The following is a 22,991-nucleotide window of genomic DNA, read 5'->3' on the forward strand; positions in this document are numbered from 1 at the left end:
ACGGGCATTACAGACATGCTATAATTTAACGGTGATAGTATAGAGCAGAAGACATGCACAGAGAAGGGGACCCTGAAGAAAGATGAGAAAGCAGAGAAGCTGCAAGGTAAACCAGAGGTCTCAGGGGTCCTGGAGCCTTGGCAAGTGTGTCTGTTTGAAGGAGGGCCTAGTGGGCAAAGCAAGAAGACACACATTGATATAAAACCAAAGGGGACATTTGGTAAGGAACCCTGGCATCATACTTGTCATGGGAGGACTATCTCCTCTTCAAAGTCTATGCTTTAATGAGGGGGCCAAAAAGTTGTTATTTGCAATAGAGAATTTGCCTTCATTCTCCATTAATGTTCTCCCTTCATCATTTTCGAGAACTTGTAAAGCCAATTCTGTGCACCTTATCTATGTGTGGCTGTGTAATCATTAACTTCTTTTTTTGGTCTGGAGACAAAGTGATCTTAAATAAACTTTCAGTTCTGGCATGCCTGAAAACTCTACTCAACATGGAGGCATATTTCCTGCAGCCACGTGGGCAGGGTTGGAGTGTCTGTGTCCTTCCTGTGATCTCCTTGATCTTCCTGGACTGCCCTTCCAGCTGTGACTCACCCATTTACGCAAAGCTGCTAGACTCACCTGCGAGGTACATTAAGTACAAACTCCTGGCCACCTTGAGACAAGTCCCAGGGTCCTCACTACATGGACAGACTAGATCTCTCCCTTTGCCTTTCAGGTATCATCTTTTCAAATATAGAGATGGTGATACTTTCAGAATAAGACTGAAAGCAAACATCATTGCTGCTCTTTGGATTGGGGTCATCAGGGTGTCTGGGCTTATGGGTTTTTCCTTTTGATCATTCCTGATTTTTTATGGGGTGCCAGAGGCCATACAACAGATGACAACTTGTGTTCAAAAGGTCAACCTACAAGATGAGTGATTCTCTAACAGAGAGCCCCACTTGGTAAGGCCATGGGGTCACTAGCTATAGACAACTGTTTCTCTCTGTCTGTAATTTTTCTCATGTGCCACTAAAAACAGCTATGGGTATTATTCCTACTGCTCATGTGTTTATTTTGTGAAAATATTCTATCTGCTGGGCACACATAGAGCTGTGGATGGTCAGGAAGATGATTTCTGCTCCAACTGTATAATTTTGATGAATAGAGTTAATACTGGGATATTTTTCATTATTCAGACTGACATAAGAAAGTAATAGTATTCTCAGTCACAAAGACAGCTAATTTTAGACTTCAGAACAAATACAAAGCCAACTGGTTGCTCCTGGAGATGAATATCTGGTTGCCTCTAGAGACAAATAAATGAGGCCAATTTCCCAGGTGTTTATTGCTGATTCAAGGTCAGAGCGTGAAGCAACTTTAGTAGACCCAACTTTATCAGCTATGGACTTTCTGCATGTTCTTCCAAACCTCAAGGTCCAGCCAACTAACTGTTTATTGTTTAAGTCCTGAATGTCAATGTCACTTTCTGACCTCTCAGAGCTACGTGTGTACTTAACTCACTGACTGGTCAGCGTGACCTCCCTAGCTGGAGAGAAACTGTGTGCTCAATTTGGCTTTGTTTCTCATTGTTTACTCAAGTAGTGCTGTGACCATGAAGACGTGATTCACAGTTGCCCAGAGGTTTTGTCTGTGAGAAGAAGCAGGAGAGATGAAGGGGGAATTAGGAGAGAAATTAGGGGGAAGTAGGAGAAGAGAGAGAGAGAGAGAGAGAGAGAGAGAGAGAGAGAGAGAGAGAGAGAGAGAGCGCACGCACGCATGTGTGTTGGCAGGAAGATGTAGCTGAATGTGCAGAGAGAGAAGTGTGAGGGAGGGGGTAGGAGAGATGAGGTTGTGTAAAGAAGTGTGAAGGTGTGTAGCTATGTGAGGAACGTGTGGAGATTGTAACTGTGCACAAAGAGGTGTAACTGTGTAGCGAGATTGTCAAGAAAAAGATTATACAAGATAAAGTAAAAGAGGTTACCATCAGGAAAGCGTGTAATTGTTCTTTTTTTTCTTATTACCATCAGAAAAAATGTGTTTCCTTATTACCCTCAGATAGAAAAAGTCTGGTCTTCAGAGAGAGAAATTTTCGAGATGCATTAATAAAGTTAACCTTCAGTATGTGTGACCCTTTTCATAAAGATCCTTAGACAGATAACCTTTGCTACTTTGAAGGTCTCCTTAAGGCAGCCCTGGGTGCAGTGAGGTCTCCTTAAGCATTCTGTGAGACATCCATAGGTTAAAGATGATGGGGAGAATGGGTAAGAGCTTTATGGAGAACCCTTTCTTGTCTCCACTCTGAAGAAGACTAACTTCTAGCTCACTCCTTTCTGTGCTGTCTGAGCTTGGTCTTACTCTTATACACTAGACAGCTAACTGCTTCTTTGTCTATAGTCATTCTCCTTCCCACCTATGCACCCTCCTTGTCCTGTCCATTTGGCTAAGTACATTCTTTCTCTCCTCAGATTTCCCTGCCTCACTGTACTCCTGAACTTTTGTCTGTCACCTATCACCTGTAGCAAATGTCCACCTCATTTAGCAATCAGCTAAATCAGGTACCATTCCAGGAAAGACTACCATTCCTGGTATTTCCACAGTGCCCACAGGAAGCAAACTAACACATCGCCCCTAGCAAGATACATCCTAATCAGTGGGTCCTGGGAAGAGGCTGTCTTATAAGGAGAAGAAGAATTTGCAGATGGGATTAACTCATGAAATTCAAAATGGGGAGTATCCTGGATTCTCCTGGTGGGTTCAAGGATGTAATTACAAATTTGTTTATAAAAGGAGGCACCACAGACAAGGCTGGGGAGATGTGAGCAGAGAATGGAAGATGCCTGTAGTGAAATGAACAGAGGAAACTTCTAGAAACTAAAAAAGAGAGGACCGATTCCTCCCTCGGTCTCATCAGAAGGAAGCAGAGCTCCTGAACTGGTGGCCTTAACCCATTCAAATTGGACTTCTGATGTTTAGAAGAAGATGCAGAAGCAGAATGAATTTGTGCTTATTTTTGAATACCCTAGTATTACTTAGTCTCATTGGCCATGGCAGGCAAATAATGCAGTACCCACAGGCAGTCCCCCTTTGAGTAGGGAAGGGTGAGCGCTTGATTCTGTTGTTTGACTCCTCCTGTGGGCTCTTCAAGGACTGGTCCTGCGGCTCACTCATCCTGCTCTCCTTCCATGCTCAGAGAACACCTGTGTTCCATGGGATTTTTTCAACCCACCAATGATAGACAATATTTCTAATATTTAAGAACACATACACTCAGGAGACATTCATCAGTATCCCACTAAAGCAGGTAGTGCAGACTTCATTCTTCTTTAAGGAAATTAAAGCTCAGAATTATAGTGACTTGCCATAGGAATGGGTGTCCGTGTTGCTTTTTGAAGAACATCCCTTACCTACAGCCCCAATGAGGCACATGAGGAAGAGGAGGCCGATGCAGAAGAAGATGTCCATGTTGATGCGTCGCTCGATCTTGCTGCGTTTGTAGCGGGGCCCACTGTTGTTCAACATGGCTTTTGTCTCATGACCTTTGAGGGAAAATTGGGACTTTAGATGGAAGGAAAAGCATATGCAAAGGTCCCACAGAAGGCTTGAGCTCGGTGCCTACAGCTCCCGTGGTTGTTTCTTTGTGTCTAAGGTGCTGACATCTCACGAGGAAGAGCAGTAGAGCTAAAATCTGTCACCCCTGTATCACTCAGCTACACATCCACATGAAATCTTGTTAAAAAAAAAAAAGCCTAAATTGGAAGGTTATCAGTTTTCCTAGTTATTTCTTTTCTCCCTGGGGAAACTGAGGAGCAGGGTAGAAGGAACTTGTCCGACGTGAAAGAATAAGTTAATATTGGAATCATAGTGGGAGTCAGGAGTCTTCCTTCCACTAACCCATGATGCCCAGGGAACTTCAAGGGAGGTGCTGAGACTCACATGGCCCTCAGACTGTCTCTTCTTAGGAGTTGCTGGATTTCAATTACTGTGTGTACTCCTCAGCATTCCAAGTGAAAAATGTCACTCACGGTTTTATTCTGTGCAAACTTATTGGAGCACACCAGCTCCGGAAGCCAAAGGCTTCAATGCTACTGAGTTAGCCTCCTTGAGGATCTCAAACAGCAACAGCGGTGGAAGCAAATGAGCTCGTTATTAATTAAGCTCGCGCTGCTGCAGTTGTGGGGGGGCTCTGACAGTGTGCCTGGTACAGGTGGCTGCATTCATGGCCCACTGCCGGCCTCCGGCTCGCCTCATGGGGGTGCTCGCCTTCTGAGACTCTTCCATTCTTTAGGCAGGAAGTGGGGTCAGAGGCAAAGCAGTGAGGACAGGGGTGCTAGAGTTGGGACTCAGCTCTGCCCACATTTGGCCTCGGCTTGCAGGGAGTTCATCTCAGCGGATGTGGGACCCTAGGCAGACGTATTCCTTTGCATTTGAACTTCTCATCTGCAAAATGGGATAAGGGTAGTGTGTGTGTGGGGGGGGAGGGGCTAGAGGAGGGAATTAACCTACAGTAAGAGTCTAATGCGCTCTAGGTAGGTAGAAGGGGCTCAATAAATGTTTGCCAGGAGAAGCACCTACCTCCACACTGGCTCATTCTTCTGGAAGGCTTTAGTATCTCTGTGTGACGAGGGGATGGCCCGTAATGATATGACATAGCCAAGATGGACCTAAGCAGAGCTGAGCCGATACCCGTGCCAGCTCCTTACAACTCACTACACTGGGTGCTAAATTAAACCTCTTTTCTTGAAAGTTATCCTGCCTCAGTATTGTAGTATAGTTATAAAACATCTCCCTATCTAGAGCCGTATAGTGGATAAAGGAAACATAACTGAAAAAAAAAAGCCAGTAATAAGTTTATTCAGCCATTCCTTCAGTAGTGCTAGGTGGCTTGTCTGGGATAGGCCATTTGATTCTCAGGCGTCTCCCTCACAGTAGACACATATTCTTTCCGTGGTAAAGTAGGAAAACTGAGATGGGAGAGAAGTGATTCCTCGGTGGGGTTGTTCTGACAACCTGCTCATACTTCTTTCTGTCCCCAAGCCACCATTGATGTGATGAACTGAGCCCCTCTCCCTATATGGTCAGATGTATGGTAATGACTCAGCATCTCATTATGTCCCCTGTGGACAGAGTGAGCGCCTGTGGACCCAGTGAGCACCTGTGGACCCAGTGAGCGCCTGTGGCTCCCAGCCTCTGTGTGCTTGAGCTGAGAAATGGGGAGTTGCGTGGCTCTGCCGCTGGGAGCCCCTGTGAGTTTCCACTATCTGAAGATGAATTTAGTGGACAGATCGGAGAGGGAAGTACTGAGGCAGGCTGAAAGAAAAAAGAAACTGCACAGAGACAATGACCTGCATAGATGACAATGCCAGCGGCCACCTCGGTGTTTCGGATGGTGCAGCCTCGGAGCAGAAGACTCTCGCTGCCGAAGCCAGTCCTGGTCTGGTCAGGATGCTCCCTGGGAAAAAGGAGTGAAGGTCAGGCAGTATTCTGCTGCTCTCTGTGTGGTTTCTGGTTAGTATAGCAGAACCTGAGTAAAAGCAATCCATTTTCTCCTTTCCCCCATTTCGAGGGTTAGTACTACTTTTGGGAATCCTATCTCTATGTCCAGGTGAATCTCATCATTGCTTCTGGGAAGCACACTAAAGGCAGAACTGTGCTGAAAAAAATCCTAGATTTCAAGTCTCACTCTCAAATCGGTTGCAGGATAAAGTTTGGTGGAATGGGCTTTTGGACCTTCAAGGTCTGGTGTTGTGTTTCCTCTGGACGGGGTTCACATCCCTTCCTCCCTCACATAGCTGTTGGGGACCAGAGCCACAGCAGTTGAGCATCCTGGCCCATAGAAGACGGCAGATCTTCCTGCTTTTTACATCACGAGGCAGATGTAGGAAGTAAAATAAGGTAAGCAGGGGTGGGCTACAGCCTTCTTGCATCTGAGCTATCTCACTCTTGATTCTCTCTCCGCATACTTTCCCTCCCTTGCATGGTGGCCCTTTGTCTAACTGCAGACATGTCTTTGTTCCTCGAACCTCAGGAGGTATGTCAGCTTTCCATTTCATGCTAGAAACATCTGAGCCAGAATAACTCCATCCATGCATTACCTTCAGCGTGACATTCTTAGTTGGTTCTTCTGCCTGGGATTGCGAGCAGTTTTAACTCTAATATTCTAAAGCCATTGTGAGAACAGAAAAGTAACAATCTTAACACTGAATTTTCTTTTCCCTGTGTTTCATCAATACTTCATTTTCCTATTTAGAGCTGTGACTTTTTCTATGTGTTAATTAAGTTGAAGGCAATGCTATCATCCATTTTATAGGAGGGACAGTGGTGACAAATTCAAAGATCTAGTAAGTGGAGAATATGTCTTTGATGAAATAACTTGCCCTTTCACGCTATGCTTGTACTCAACATGCCTATTGATTTACCAAATGATTCTCTCTTTTTATTTATTAGTATAAATTTTTATACAATACACTAAGTTCTTTCCCCTTCCCAAACTGCTTCCCAAACCTCTCTCTTCCCCCTCAACCCAACTTCATGTTTTTCTCTCTTTTCCAAAGGAAAAAAAAGGCCCCCAAATCAAAACAAACAAATCCCAAAGACAAAAGTAAAACAAGTCCAAAACCAAAACCAAAATTAACCCCCAAACAACAACAACAACTTCAAACCAAATCAAAACAAAACAAAACAAAACAAGATGAATGGAATTCATTTTGTCTTGGCCAGCTACTCTTGAGCATGGGGCCTGCCCTGAAGTTTAGTTGATACACTCAGTGCCATACTACTGAAGAAAACTCATTTTAACCTCTCCCAGTGGGTATCAATTACAAACAGCTTCCTGTTTATGGGTGGGACTTGGTGTCTACTTCTTCTCCATTCTGCGTCTTTTGTCTGGTTTAAACTTCATTGTAGGTCTTGTGCCTGCTGGCATCCTTTTCTGTGAATCTATGTGTGTATCTACAGTCTCACTGTATCTGGAAGATGATTTTCTCACGGATTTGTCCCTACCCCTCAGATAAAAGTCTTAAAATCTTTCTGACTTTTCTTCCACATAGATCCCTGAGCCTTGAGGGTAAAGTTTGATAAAGCCATCTCATTCAAGGCTGAGTACTCTGAAGTCTGTCTCTGCACATTGTCTAGTTGTGGGTATCTGTGTTAATTACCATGTACTGCAAGAAGAAACTTCTAGAATCAGCAATGCCCTAATCCTCTGTAGGATGTACAATTGATAAAGATTTTTTTATACAGAGACTTATTATGTAGTTCAAACTATCCTTGAACCGATCATCCTTCCTTAAACTCACAAGTACTAAAACGATAGGCATGGGCCACTGTGCTAACCTCAGTATCCATTTAAATGCTAACATTTCCTTATTCTGCCTATAAACCATGCTCACTTACGTTGAGTATATTTGATTCTGCATAGCTCTGGAAGGTTAGCAGGGTCATTGAGTAAAAGTTAAAGCTTAGAGAGGCTGATATTTTTTTTCCAAGGCCACAAAGCTAGTATACAAGACATTTTAGGATTCTGGATCACAGGTGACAGACTGCTGGCGGCTTGTAGTTTATGACAGTCTGAAGTAATAGCAAAGAGAGAGCCAACTTCTCTTACAGTACCTATTTCTGGATAGGTGGGAAAAAGGCTTCGCTGTCTCATGGCGGCTGTTCCATTGAGCACTCTTTGTGAAAAGAGATGTTTATGGTCAACATGAAGCATTTATGTCTTGGCATTAACATTTGGGCAGGACAGTTCTTTGTTGTGGGGTTTTCTAGTACATTGTAGGATGTTGAGTGGCACCCTGGACTCTGTCTACAAAAGGTCAGTGGCACAGCTTCCCAGCTGTTTCAACCACCACTGCCTCCAGGCATTGCCAAAAGACTCCTGATTAAGGAGAGGGATATTGCCTATAGAGATTCATTTGTTTAATTAATCAATTCTTCATTGAGACAAAGTCTTATGTAGCCAAGGCTGGCCTCAAACTTGTTATGTAGCTATGTATGACCTTGTGCTTCTGATCTTTCTGCCTCCACATTCTAAGTGCTAGAGTTGCTACTTTCCCCAGTTTATATGGTTATGGGGTTTGAACTCAGGACCATGTACATGCTAGGCAATGAATCTACTTAAACTACTCCACCAGCCCAAATGGTTGCATATTAAAATCTCAAGTCTGTTATCTTCAAGTTGAACATAGAAAGCAGTTTGCCTTGTCAAACCTGTGTAGTCATAGAGAATTCCTCAGTTAAGGAGACACATAGAGGCTTCAGGAAAACAAAGAATTATTAGATAATGGTTTGTGGATGCTGTGCCTAAAAGTCTTCTCTTTGTCTGACACAGGCCCAGATGGTAAAATCATCTATCATCTTTGGGTTGACCATGGGCTGGCCAGTTGGACTTCTAAGGCTTATCCTTGAGGCCAGGAAGTGGGGGAAGACAAGTCTCTAGGAGCAGTGGCCAGAAAGAGGGTGTATTAAGATAAATAGAGATGGGGTCAGGGCTGTCTGAAGTCTGTGTGAGGTAGGCAGGCCTGAGACAGTTTAGCAGTAAGACAGACTAACTTGTAGCAAGCATGAATTTGATGGAGCAAAGCTTTGGGGGAAAACCAGGCCATGAAGCTGACTGTTCGAAGATTATGGAGAATGATGCAAGATACAGCTGACCTGCAGGAACCAAATCCACCAACTCAAGTATGAGGAAAACTATGTGTGCCGGAGACAATGAACAGCTTCTTCTTTGACAGAGGCATGCAAAGAACTCTTCCCCAGATCACATCCTTCTCCATCTACCCCCCCATCTGCCCTTACTGTGTATTTGAGAAGTAAATAGTTTCAAGGCTGTTGTATGCATCTTCTGTATTCTTCTGTTTCCCCGCTTTGATTCTTGTATTCTTCCTCATACAATCACACACAGCCTGAGAATTTGTCTGAGGAAGAAGCATCCCCATAGCCTGGAACCCTGTTGGTAAGGACTGGGCCCAATACAGCTGAACTCTGTGAAGCAGGGCAATGGAAACCACATCAAGTTTGGGGTATTTGGTACCTGCTGTGAAACTTTGGGTGAATTTAGAAGTCTAGAACATAAGATTCCACATCCGAAACATGGAGAGCATGATCCCCACTTCTCTGGGTGGCAGTGAAGACCACATAAGATGGTCTTCTGCAAAAGTGCTCTGAGAACGGCTGTAGCAATGGACGAGGCTAGACATTTACTTACATCCATATTCGTGACTCTTACTTTGCAAATGGATCGGCTGTCTGATGTGGGGCAGAATTATAGTAAAATTCTGAGGCTGAACCAAAGTTGAAGAATAACACTAATTCTAACAGAAGCATCTGTGATTAACTGGGAATTTATTTTTGCCCAGTTTTGCTAATCTGAGCTCTGCATATGATAGAGAAGTTGGTCCTTAGGGAAGAAAAGTTCTGTGGCATAGGTGTCACAAGTTTTACTCTGCAAAGATGGCACCCAAGAAAATGACAGGTAAGCAAACCAATCCAGCTCACACAGCTTATTGTTGGGCGACCTACACCTTAAGTCCAGGTCTTTAAAACACCACGGTCTTTAGCCTCAGTGTCTGGAGTATCTTAACTGTCTGGTCATTTCAAGGAAATATTTTCCAGCAACAGAGGAGGTGTTTACCAGTAGTCCAGGGGCCTTAGGTACTTACATATAACCCTTAAACTTGCTGAGGTGGTTGTTGGGTCTCTCACATATGATGGTACTGTGGAAGTACTCCGGTTGGAACTGCACATCCTGCAAAAAAGAGGACCCTGTGAAGCAGTTGCGTCAAAGGGATCTGGTCTTCATAGAGTCATAATCGCTGCGATGGGCATTACAGATGAGGTCGCTGTGCTTTGCTACACCATGATGCTGGCTGCGTATTAGATTAAAGTTAAGTCTTCATTAAGGAGATGAAAGTCAATGGGAACAGAGTTGGGTGTAGACTGAGGGAAGGTGGACGCAGCAGAAGTCACCATTTCGCAGCTCTCCCCCCACCCACAGGCTCACACATTCTAGCTGCCTCCCTCTTTCATGAAGTTCCTAGAGCCTTGGATGCTGGGAAGCTGGTATAGATGACCCACCCACAGCTAAATAGTCAGTTGCTATATTTGCTATTTTGACCAGTTATGAGTTTCCTCGTTAACCATTACCCACCGCAAAAAGAATAGTGTATAGTGGCCATTATACTGGGAGGCACAGAAATATGAGAAGGGTTTTCATGCTGAAGATGGTAACTTCGGCATTCAGAACACCAAGACAGGAAAGTCACAAGTTCAGTGCCAGATTGGCTACATAACACACCATATTTATACAACACTAACAACAGCAATAAAAAAGGCAATACATACACTAAGTAGACAGCACAGCCAACATGCCTGTGGGTATATTTCCAAAGTTTAAAAACAGTCACAAACATATTCATGTATGCATATTCATATACATTTTTGCATTTCAAAAATGAGTTAGAGGTCATGTATCTGGAATATTTTTTCAAACAGTGTGCATACATGTATGCGTGTGTGTGTATATCAGAGGTCAATATTTTATGCCTTCCTCAATGTTCTATGGTTTATTGACTGTCTTTTGAGGCAGTGTTTCTTACTGAATCACTGATTAAACTAGATTACCTGGCTGGCAGGTACTGTATCTCTTCCTAACTCACTGTCCCCGACATCGAGATTACAGGTAGACACTGCTATGCCCAACTTTTCACACAGGTGCTGGGAGCCAGAGCCAAATCCTCACGCCCCTGCAGTAAGCATGTTACTTATTCCACTCTCATTCCCAGCCTGCCTTGAACATTTGTGAATGTCAATTTAAATATCTTTAGGCACACCTGAAAAGGTCAGTTGCAAAGATATACCCTGTTTCCTTTCATTCAATATTTATATCATTTCCATTTGTTTTGCTTTTATAAAAACTTTCCTATTTAAAACTTGCTTCAGCTGCAATAGCTATAATATAGCAGTGGTAAGGTGTAATTGGAGAGGAGGAGGAGATGACATTGCTTTCCAACAATAGTCACCACTGAATAATCCTGTGCTTAATTCCCGAGCCTCCGTTTCTTAATCTGTCAAATGGAGCTCATATCACCCATCCTACCTATCTCATTGGTGCCATAGAAGACAGAATCTATACGGGAGAATTCTGTAATATGCATCACTCTATGCAAACGGAAGGACAGTGGCAGGGCTGAAGGCAGTGGTTCCTGGGTAGACTTCTGAGCATGCGAGCAAGTAAGTTCATCACCCAGAGTTGCAAACTACAGCTATTCAAAGGGGTGATTTGATTCAAAGAAATGATAGCATTTTCTATCTTTGTGTAAATATACTGTCCATTGCACCAACAGGGGTGCCAACATAAATAAACCGTCTTCTCACTTGAAATAAATTACTCATATAGGAGTGTCTAAAAATATGGCTCTTGTCTCTCCAGGTATTGATTCTTCCAGGGACAAATGTTGAGTCCTGGGATGACAAGCCATGCTGTAATATGTCAGCTGCTTTTGTGCTCCTGATTAAGCCGTGCGCTTTGGTGCCAATCCAGACCACTGGGCTTGTTGCTGGGTTTCCCAGAGGAGTCCTTGTTGCCTACTGAACCATATGCTTTGGAGCTCCAATCATGGCCATGGTGAAGTTTGAGTCTCTTGCCCCTGTATTTGCTCATGGTGAACCTTCTGCTGCATCCTCTGGTTCCTCATTCTTCTTTCTTTCCAGGTACTGTCCATGGCTCCTGTATCTTAATCTCCTTTAGTACATCTGACCTCGCTCTTTCTAGCTACCTGTTTCCTTGGTTCTTTCCTGTATTCTCCAAGATGGACTGCAGGGGACACAAGAATACTGCCCTTTCAATTATTTAGTATTATTTTAAAAGTATGTGTCTGTGGTATGTACATGTGAGTGCAGGCATCCTTACAGACCACAAAGAGTGTTGTTCCTCTTTGGGCAGTCAGTTGTGAGCCTTCTGCTGTGGCTATGGGAACAAAACTTGGGTCCTTTGCAAGAGCACAGTATACTCTTTTAATCACTGAGCTAGATCTCAAATTACCTAGTGCCATTTCCTCTAAACATGGCCATGTGTTCCTTTTTGCCTGTAAGGACAAGCTGTGGTTTCTCCAGGGACGCATCTGTGACTGTGGGTGGATGGATATGTGATGGAGGACTCTCATTGGTTAATAAAGAAACTGCCTTGGCCCATTTGATAGGCCAGCCCTTAGGTGGGTGGAGTAGACAGAACAGAATGCTGGGAAGAAGGGAAGTGAGGCAATCACCATGCCTCTCCTCAGTGAGACAGATGCCATAGAGCCAGCCACCATGTCAGACATGCTGAATCTTTCCTGGTAAGACACATGATCACTAGGTTATTCAATATCAACCAAGCTCAGCAACTTTGATTCTCTTCCCAGATGGGGTAGGGCTCACCTCCCCAGCCCCTAGATTATCCTAGTTTATGGGTAAAGCTCATCTAATCAACTTGTTAATTTTGAATTGGTCTTTTCCCTAAGCTGCTATTCTTTGCTAAGAGTTCAGCTGGCCACAGCCAAAGCACAGGGAGAGATAAGAGATAAGACAGAGAAATGTCTCTGCAGGGCTTTTGAGCAGATCAGCCTCTCTTGCATACTTTCTCTGTGTCTGGAACAGGCTCCTAAGTTCCCACAGTAACTTTAACAGGCTTGGTTAAGTGTCCAGATGAGAATAAACTGAGCATCATTTCGTGGTTGGTAGGGAACAGTGGAGATAACAGGTCATATCATTGGAATCCAAAACCAACTGATGTCATCGCCGGTGTCATGACCATCAATACTCATTCCTCCCATTCTCTTATTGTGATGATTTCTGCTGTATATTTATTCAATACTTACTGTATGCCAACAATCAAGTATTTAATAATGCTGCTTCTTTAGTGATTAGTCCTGTCAGGCAGGTTTCATTTGCTACCCTCATTTTACAGGCAAAGGAACTGAGACTCAAGTAGAAGCCATGCCTTCCTTGGGCCACCAGCAAGCAGGGAAGCAAGATGCCTTTGTCCTTAGAACCACTGATTCCAGAAATGTCACTCTTCAAATGGCAGTCTTAAGTGGATACATGGAGGAAAGATTACTGTCTGAGTTCTTAGCCTTATTCCTTTTTCTGTTTTTCCCTATGTAATAGATATAATGGAATGATCCATTCTTCAATATATTGTGGAGAACCTGGAAATCACTTCAAGTAACATGCACTACAATGCTGCTTTTGCTAAGCACATTTGCACTTGAAAATAGAGCACCCACAAAGGGTAAGGGTAGAAGTTTTGGCATTAAAAATGGCCCAGAAAATAGTTTTTGACAGATTTTAATTTATCATTGTTTTTTATTTTTGCTTTTTAACTATCTCTTCTGTGAAACCCACCAAATCCTGGTTAAAAAAAAAAAAGCAAAGTTAGCAAGCCAGGAGGAGTAAGCCAGTAAGCAGCATTCTTCCACGGTCTCTGCTTCAGTACCTGTCTTTCCTTGCCCTGACTTGCCTTTATGATGGATAAGCTATATGATGAAACAAACTCTTTCCTACCCAAGCTGCTTTTGGTTGTGTTTTCACTACAACAACAGAAAGCAAATTAGGACAGCTCACTCATAAAACTATCTTCAAAAGTCAAGGTCTCATGCATTCATTCTTCATTCATTCATTCATGAATTTGAGTAGTTTTTAGATATCAGGACATGAGTCTCGGGGAAAGGGAAAGAGACTCAGAGAGGAGGAAGTGGCTATTGACATAAAACATTACTACAGCCATAAAACGACACACAGGTCCCTATCTTGTTCAGGTGTGCCCATGATCTGTACCTTTGAAAGCCAAATGAGTTGGGTCAAGTGTCAGGGTGTAATAACTTCTTAGGCTGCGTTACTCTTGGCTGACCTGTGTCCCAGATATAGCAAGCTGGCCACTGTCAAGGCCACTGAGGCAATTCAAGCTGAAGCAATCTGGCTGGAGTCTATTCCAACAGCTAGAAGAGGATAGAATGGGAAAGCCCTTGCATCTTCCTCCAGGCTGACTTTTCTAGGTTTACCCACCACTTATTTTCACAACGGATTATCAAGTTGTTCAATAAAACTGGTTAAGCAAGTCCACACCTATCTTTGAGATTGCAGTGGGCCACTGCCCCATTTATTCATCTCCCCTTTTGCATTCTTTGCAAAACAAGCCCCCAAAGTCCCTCATCTCCCCACTCATATCCTGATGTAAGTCAAGATGTCCTGCCTTTTAGACTCCCCCACTGAGGGATTGCGAGGTGAGTGCAATGACTCACTCAAGGAAATCAAACAGAATGGAAAACCAAACAAGACTGTCAAGTGATCACTGCTTCCAGTTCTTCATAATCATCTTGCTTTTCTCCTTGTGGTTTCTAAGCCCAAATGGTCAAGCTTTCTTTTCATCCCCTGAGCCTTATTTTTTATTTTATTTATAATGATCTCTTTATATTTTACATAAAAATCCCAGTTCCCTTTCCCTTCCCTCCCCCTGCTCCCCCACTCTATTCCCCATGCATCCCTCGGAGAGGATGAGGTTTTTATGCATCTTCCTTCCCTTCCTTCCCCTCCCATATTTTTACAACACTTCTTGTTTGTCTCAGTTACTTAGAACCAGACACCGAGAATTCTGTTACTTGTGAAGAAAAGAACCCTCATCACTACAGCGTCCTAGTCAACTCCATGGGATGGGCACATGACACATTTTCTTGGAGACTTTTGAGATAAAAAAAAGAATGCAATTTAGTAAAATTCTGATTTTCAGAATGACACCCATAATTTGCTTTATCATATTTGGTCTTATTAACTTTACCAAGTGTTCAGGACAATTTAGCCCCATTTCATTGGGAAGAACTGAGTGGTGATGATACTCACAGACTTGTCCAAGATCACATCTTGATTGAGCTCCTGTTTCTTCATTTCCAGAGCTTTTTTTTCTTCTTAATCTATTACTGGATGTATTTAGTGTTCTTTGTCCGTGGAACAGAGATTCCAGGTCTTTTTAATGATTTGTCCCCAATTTCCTGTGTTGGCCATTCCTAAAACTTTCATTTTCAGATATAAGCCCATCTCTTCACCACATGTTGTAGAGAGTCTCTCCTTTAAACTTGGACAGTCCTTAATATCAAACCACTTGTGTGTAATCAGAACGTCTTAAATTGCCTAATCCCCAGCTGTTTCTCTATTTGTTAGTTGGTAGATTGTAGCATCTGTAAGCCCCTCCTTAATGAACCACAATGCTGTCTATAGAGCAAAAGCAAATCTCATACATAGATGTAACATTACTTTTTAAATTTTTTAAGAGTTCTATTCAATTATTACTTTAATAATAATTATTAAATTATTATTTTCCAAATCATTTATATTTTAAGTGGTTTCATTTATCCCAAGACAGTTTCATACATGTCTTTAACAGTCTGTTTCTCTTCTTCCCACCTGTGCTGTCCTCCCATCCTCCCCATATGTCTTTTGTTTTGAGACCCCTGCTTTTAACCAAGATTACTAAATGATTAATTCCCACAAAAGGTCACCAATTCCACAGTAGCTTTGTTAAAACTGTGTTTCCTTTGCTAGTGAACTCTGAAAGAATTACTACATTTTTTTTTTTGTAGTCACACAGGATCTTGATGTTGTAAAGCGATGGTTCTCAACCTGTGGATGATGACCCACATCCAATGACTTGCTCACAGGGGTTCATCTAAGACCATCAGAAATATCAGATTTTTGTATTAGCGATTCATAACAGTAGCAGAATGACAGTTATGAAGTAGCAATGAAAGTAATTTTATGGTTGGGGGATCACCACAACACGGAGAACTGTATTAAAGTTACAGCATTAGGAAGGTTGAGAACCATTGGCATAAAGTAACAGTGACCCACAGTTATAAGTTCCAAGAGTACAGGAAGCATGCTTTAGATTGTTTTGAAACCTCTCTGTCATTTAAGAAATACTTTCCTCACTGATGAAAACAGCCAGGCTTTCCTGTAACCCAGAACATACGTATTCATCCAGTTTTTACTATGAGCCAAAGATGTTTGTTGAAAAGAAGGGTTGGACCAGTCATCACTATGCTTGCTTACTGCTGATGCTCAGGCGTGGGGCCACCATGAAGACTGCTAGCTAGGGTTAGCAGAGCAAAGCAGGAGCAGGGATGCCTCTCTACAGATTGATCAATGGACCACATTAAGGAGGGGTTAAAAGACGGACAGACTCTGGGAACGGTGGGTAGGGAGTTGGCAGAAAAATGACAAGAGGGAAGTTTTAGGGTATTGAAGCATTCTATATCCTGTTTTTATAATGGTTTTTCAAAATTCATTATACTGAATGCTTTTTTTGTTGAATGTTACTATAAAAGAATGTTTCTCAAGAAGGAAATAAAACCTACAGTGAAGAAATGAGAATAAATAAAAAATAGTACAAAACACCCTTAAATTAACTCCTATAATAATAATAATCATACTGAATGAAGAATAAACATATATTTTTGAAACTTTTTTTTTGTTACAGTAGGCAGGACAGTTTGAATAAGAATGCCCCAATAGGCTCATTTATTTTAATGTTTGGTCCCCAGTGGGTGGGACTATTTGGAAGAATTAGGAGGTATGGCCTTGTTGGAGGAGGTTTCAAAAGTCCGTATTATTCCTAGAAAGTTCTCTCTCTTCTTCCCCCACACAGACGAGAATATAAGACTTTAGTGGCCACTCTAGCATCATGTTGTACCTGCCTGCCGCCATATTGGTCATGGACTGCCCTTTGAAACTGTGAATTCCCAATAAACTCTTTTTCCTATTTAAAAGAAAAGAAAAGAGGGGCAGAACACTATGCCAACTAAGGAAGCAGTGTAGAGGAATGCTTTAGACTTGGTAAAGGTCTTTTTCTTCCCCTTTACTTATTGTTTTGAGAAAAAAAACATGCTTTACTTGATATCTAAAGTGTGATAAGAAATGTTTGCTATGCCTTAGCTGCTGAGCTAAATGGCTGAGGTCTCTTCCTGGAATGCAAAGAAAGAACCCTCAATTTCTGAGAATCCTATCCTAAGTGATTGAAAGTTACTGGCCCTTGACAGCCTTTCTAGTTCCTGGTTGGTGAGAGTCCTTTTCAAGGTAACCACAAGAGCGGGAGCAGTCAGTTTCCTCTGTCTCTGGAGGAGGAGCTAGTCCACAGCCCCAGTCACCCCAGACAGCCTTCCTGCCAGACACTGTCAAACACAAGAATGTGGCTTGGCCTGGAAGCCCGTGTAAATGGGATGCTGACCCTCGCAGACTGAGTTTCTCCTTTTCAAGGGATGAATATTCTGTTCTTTTACTTGAGACTGATAAAGCTTGAGGTTTTACTGTGACATTTTCCTAATAAAGTATTGGTTTGACATTCTAAAAGAAATACTGAAAACAGAAGGATTTTGTCCCCTGATCATTTCCAAAAGGAGTTATTAGCAGAGTTGCTTATCAAGGGCTGTGTCATTCATTCGTCAATTCTCAATTAGAGCACACAAGCAGAACCCATCAACTGCTTCATGCTTATTTTCTCCTCTACCGCCAGGAATATGTTATCTCATACCCACAGAGAAGATCTTCCATCTACATTTAGTGACCAAACAAATGAGCGAGTAGCATAAGGCATAAACTACGGACAGCTGCTGTCAGATGGGCAGAGATGTCTCACGGGAGGATTCACTGCAAAGACAAACCCTTTCCATTCAAAACTGTCTTGCTATGGATAACAAAAGCACAAGACAACAACACAAAACCCCAGTGCTTTTGGCAAAGGAGGTCATAAAGAACAGGGCATAAATTCCAATTTGAGAAGCTGCCTTGAGCTGTTCACAGAAGGTACAACTGTGATGTGTCACCGCTGCTGATAAACAGTGGCAATGAAATTCCAAGCCTGGCACCCGGCAGTGGTTAGACACCCAACAATATCGGATTAGAAAGTGACTTCATTAACTGGGAGACAATGGCGAAGACGAATAACAGCCTTCTACTCAGTGCTAGGAAGGAAGAGGAGCTAAGACAGTAGGCTATGGGAAAGAGGGACGAGCATGGGGTGGGGCGCTACAGGAGAAAGGCAGAGGGCATCCAGACCCTCCCCAATATGGTGGGTGGTCTCGGTTGTGTGTAATCTAGCATTTTATGGTCAGGGTCTGTAATGGGTGTGACTGATATTTACTACTTTGTTGCTCAGAAACCTCTCTCCGTAGATCAGTTCTGCGCATGACTTTCAGGTAGAGGATGCCACTCAGAGGACCCTACCTCTCTGGCCATAGTTGACTGGTCTAGGAATAAGTGATCAGTCTATTTCCCTGGGATGCTTTCTTGATATAGAGACTAATTACTTCTCTCTGGGAATCAAATGGCAGGTGGGATCCAAGATGGAAACACAAGAGGTGGGGCTTATTCTGATGGATTCTGACTTCCTGGGTACCACAAGGCCTAAGGCCCACTCACCACTCACCTCATATTTTTCAAATAATTTTCATTTTCAGCAAGGTATTTTTATTCAGTATTTTGTAATATACAACCAAGTGTGTGTGTGTGTGTGTGTGTGTGTGTGTGTGTGCATGTGTAGGCCAGGTTGACATGGCCATCTTCCTCCATTTCTCTCCACAAACATCTTAAGACAGAGTCTTTAACTGAACCTAGAACTTGACCGAGTAGTCAAACACGCTCTGGGAATATTCCTGCCTCCGCCTGACCAGTGCTGGGACTACAGGCTCATACCACCTTTCATGTGTAAACATGGGTGCTGGAGATTGAACTTATAGCATCAAGGATGTTTGCAGAGCATTTTCTTGCCTGACACATCCTGCAACTAAGATTTGTGATGAATCCACATGATAGATAGGTATGGTTATCATGAGAGACAAGAAATATTCTCCATATTGACTTTAAATACACACATTTTTTCTTACTGGTTAAGGTGGTGTAGGCCAATATTTAAATGTAAATATATTATCCTGAGATATGGAGATAGTGGAATGGAGAAAATCTTTATGTTATCATCCATTATACCTTAGTGTGATTACATCTTTCACATAACCGGGCAGAGCAGGTCCTGAGGAGGTTTAGATGAAAAAGATCTTTTAAGTAGTTGTATGTAAATAATGCTGACACTGGGAAGATGGAATCCAATGTCCAAGTTGTGTTTATATAGACATAAGCATGTGTGTTTGTGCATAGATTTGTGTGTCTATAGAGATCCATGCATATTTATCTGTATAAAGGTATCCATGTGTGTTGTTATGCATTTATATTTGTTTTGTCTCTGTGTCTGACTGTCTCTCTTTCTGTGTATATTTGTACACATGTAGCATTGTGGGAAGCAGCCAGGTACACAAGAGTTGAGTTTTAATTCGGAGTGAAGACTATATTAAGTAGTTAAGCTTTACTAAAATTCAGTCTCCGCCATTGCTTCCTCATCTCTAAAATATTTCCAGTGCCTTGTTTTTCTGGAAGAGAAGGTTTCTGTGACCACTCATGAAGGAGACTGGTCAGCACAGTGGGTAAGGACTTCATCTGAAGTGGCAGGGAGATCTATATATTTTGTGGAGATGAGGTCCAATTAAAATTTTGAGTCCTGAATTTAATAGCATTATCAGAACAAAGGCCGATTTTAGTGTTTTTAAAAGTCTCAGTTCTATCTATGTAACTGCACAGAAGTAATGACCCCAGAATGCATAAGCACCTCCAGCAAGTACTTATTGTACTTTCTAAATCCAAGTTAGTATGGAGAAGAACCAGATCTACCAGAGACTATTGAGGCCATGTCAGGGAACTCAGGAGACACTTCTGCAGAACTTTTCACTGGCTAAAGATGAACCGTCAATAAAGACAAAATTGCATAGATTTAACACGTGACAGTCCTGTTTAAATTTTTAGTTCCCATTGACACTAAAGCAGAAAACCTTAAACTCACTAGACATATTTGAAAGATGCTGAAGAAAAAATTATTTTGAAAACTGGTAAATGAATGAGAATAATAACTTCTTCTGTATTTCCTGGACAGAAGACATCTCAGAGAAAATCAAATGCTCCATGAAAGAAATTAAATCAGAAAATCAGCACTTTAAAAATTCCATTGGATTTATGGATCTAACCAATCATCACTAGTGACTACCAACAAAGCAGAAAAGACACCATCTTATGTGAGTTCGTATACTATGTGTGGTGGATGAATAAGAAATATTGTACCTGGCTGGAGAATTTGAACACTTGGTACACAGTTGGTTGTTTGGAGGAGGTTCTGGAGCCTTTAGGAGTGCAGCATTGCTCGATAAAGGATATCACTGGGGCGGGCTTGGAGGGTTTAAAGACCTGTACAGCGTCTTTAGGAGTGCAGCATTGCTCGATAGAGGATGTCACTGGGGTGGGCTTGGAGGGTTTAAAGACCTGCACAGCATCTTGGTTTACTTTTCCGCTTCCTGTGTGGGGATGAAAAGTGATAATCTAGTTTCTCACTCTTTCCCTATGCCATGCCTTCTTGTCATAATGGACTCTATCCCTCTGTAACTGTGAGTCAAAATGAAATTCTTCCTTATGTTGCTTTTGCTCACTATTTTAACATTGCAATAGAAAAACAACCGCTACATTATGTTTCCTATGAATCCCATTCCCAAATACACAGTCCATTCTAATCTGATTTTTAGATGATGAAACTTTTGCCCTTACTGGACCACACCTCATTTGTAGGAGAGTGCTCTTGTTTCTAAATATGCTAAAATCAGTACTTCCACTGCAAAGAAACAATGAATGTTTCTACCTTAGCAGAGGTTTGGAAGCAATAACTGTTGGTGAGGGTGGAGCCCATAGTAGTTAAAAGGGAGGCTCAGCAAAGAGTTCAAAATGCAATTATTAATCAGTGTTGTCGTAGGACACCACTTTCCAAAGTTCAATATGAACGCGAATTGTCAGGGACTCTTGTTAAAATCACTTTAGTTCCCTATTGCTGAGTAGCTCTTAGAAGAAGCTGAAATGGCCAGTCCACATTTGGGCTTAGCTTAGCATATGCCTGACACAGGAAAATGATTGGATATATGCTTTGGTAGCACTTAGGTTTCAATCATTCAGATAACAGACAGCCAAGAACATATTTGATCTCGAGTATTGATTAGGAGAATTCTTTTCTGCTCCTTCCGCTTTAGTAACTTTTATATTTATCAAAATAAGAGGCACAGATAGTCATTTTTAGAGGCTTTACAATTTAGAATGTCAGAAGTAAGTGAGCAAGTTTACTCCCTAGTCAAGTCCTTTTGGCTTCTGGGCATAGAATTAAACATAATAATAATGTTGGACTGTTTGTTTCCAACTCTTCCTTGGCAATGTGTTATGGGACTTATTATTTCAAAAATAGGTCAATGATTTTGTGAATTCAAAAATGGCTCCCTAGGAAGATTCCAGTTAAAAATGTAATGGCTTTGGCCTAATTTTAGTTCTGAGAGAAAGGATTTGGACACCAACTCCAGGCCCCACAGTGTCCTGAAAAGCAGACACTTATTAGAGGCTCCTGATGTTTATAATTCCACTTGTGGAAAGAGAAGGAGAAACTACTTGTGTCAGGTGAATGATCGCCTTGCCCTGTCAGGATCATGTCTGTACAAATCTAGATTAATGTACCCTTCCACAAAGTTCCATAGAAACACAAATATGTATTTATTCTGAAAAATGCTCTTAGGGTCTTAACATTGGACCCTCCATGAAGATGGTGTCTATGGGGGTACTAGCTTATTAGTTCAACTTGACCATGAGCCAAGATCTTGAGACAATATTGGGCATAGTTTGTCTTGGGAAATCCTTACCTAAAGAAGTTACCTTCAGTCTCTCACCATTTCAGGGCAATGAAAATATTATGTGAAGTGAATACTTATAAAAATTTCAAAATTGAAATTACCTGAGGTAAGTAAAAGTCCTTTGGGGAGACTAAGGTTCTCATGAACTATAGAAATTTAAAAAGAAAACTAACAAAAGCCACCAAGACTCATTATTCAAAACACCAAATTCCTACACAAATCATATTCGGAGGCATTCAAAATCTTCTGAGATGATAGTGAGATCTGCCTTTCCTGAGCTCTCTGATGAGGATAGTGAAGCCCTCCTCACAGAGAGGATATATGAGCTTAAAGGTTAATGTATTCAGAAGTGTGGTCACGCAGGAAGAAGCACACAGATTCATGGCAATTGGCAGGTCTCTCTCCCCCCAACCCCCAAATGCCAGACTGGAATGGTGCCTTTTCTTTGTTCCATTTTTAGGAAGGTGTCAGTGAGTTCATATCAAGACATCTTGGGGGGCTGTTTTCAAGTTATGCATGTGCAGATCCTGTAAGTCATTGTTCCATTGTGGCAATGGGAGAGGGACAGCGATGTTGCATTCTGAGTACCCACTATGTATCTGCAGCAAATTTCTAAGAGTGAGATCACCCTTCTAATGGCAGTTCTGGGCTCTGTTTCTTGGAATAAAAGATTCTGTGCTTAAATAAATAAAAATGACTTGCTCCTTCTCCTCCTTGTGGCTTATTAAAGGATCAGAGAAATCTGACAGGGAAGTATTTAAAACGCATAACCTGTTATCTTCTGATCGTATTTATCTTTGCAGTGTTCTCCTTTCTTGCAACTCTCATCCATATCTTTGATCAGTACATTGGGGGAAACTCTGTGGGATGGCATTAGCTAATAGTAAATTCTGTGCATATCCAAGAAAATTTATGCATTAAAGATAGGGAGAAATGGAGCAGAGAGCAGCCAAGGCTCCCCCTGTCCAGAGAGTGGGCTGGGATTTAATCCTTTAATCCCACTGCTTTATTCTTCTAGCAACCTGCTACTTATGTCTGGAAAGAATCTGTAAATGATAAATAAGTGCTTTCCTGTCTGCAGCCCAGCGTAAATGCAAGGTAACAGCCAAGGGCCAGGAAGGTGAGCTACCATGGACTTTAAGGACAAATGAAAGCTTGAATTCTCGTTCCAACTCTACCGCTATGGGTGAAAGATGTGACTTATCTATGCCCTAGTTTCCTTAT

The 22,991-nt window shown here is 42.1% G+C and overlaps 1 protein-coding gene and 1 long non-coding RNA gene across 2 annotated transcripts in view; one reads left to right on the forward strand and one right to left on the reverse strand.

The window, feature by feature from the left end:
- Positions 1-22,991, reverse strand: part of Atp10b (ATPase phospholipid transporting 10B (putative)) — a 98,977-nt gene that overhangs the window by 50,746 nt on the left and 25,240 nt on the right. The window contains exons 4-6 of the mRNA XM_038329102.1: positions 9,648-9,733; positions 5,334-5,440; positions 3,396-3,527 (exon numbers count right to left, since the gene is read on the reverse strand). Of these exons, the coding sequence (XP_038185030.1) occupies positions 3,396-3,527; positions 5,334-5,440; positions 9,648-9,733 (325 nt within the window). The remainder of the gene's footprint in view (positions 1-3,395; positions 3,528-5,333; positions 5,441-9,647; positions 9,734-22,991) is intronic.
- Positions 487-22,625, forward strand: LOC119813697. The gene is made up of 4 exons (XR_005285210.1): positions 487-634; positions 19,988-20,126; positions 21,812-21,873; positions 22,228-22,625. It is a non-coding gene; the product is annotated as an uncharacterized LOC119813697 (long non-coding RNA).

The sequence above is a fragment of the Arvicola amphibius genome, chromosome 4 (genome assembly GCF_903992535.2).
Source record: "Arvicola amphibius chromosome 4, mArvAmp1.2, whole genome shotgun sequence".
Classification (NCBI taxonomy): domain Eukaryota; kingdom Metazoa; phylum Chordata; class Mammalia; order Rodentia; family Cricetidae; genus Arvicola; species Arvicola amphibius.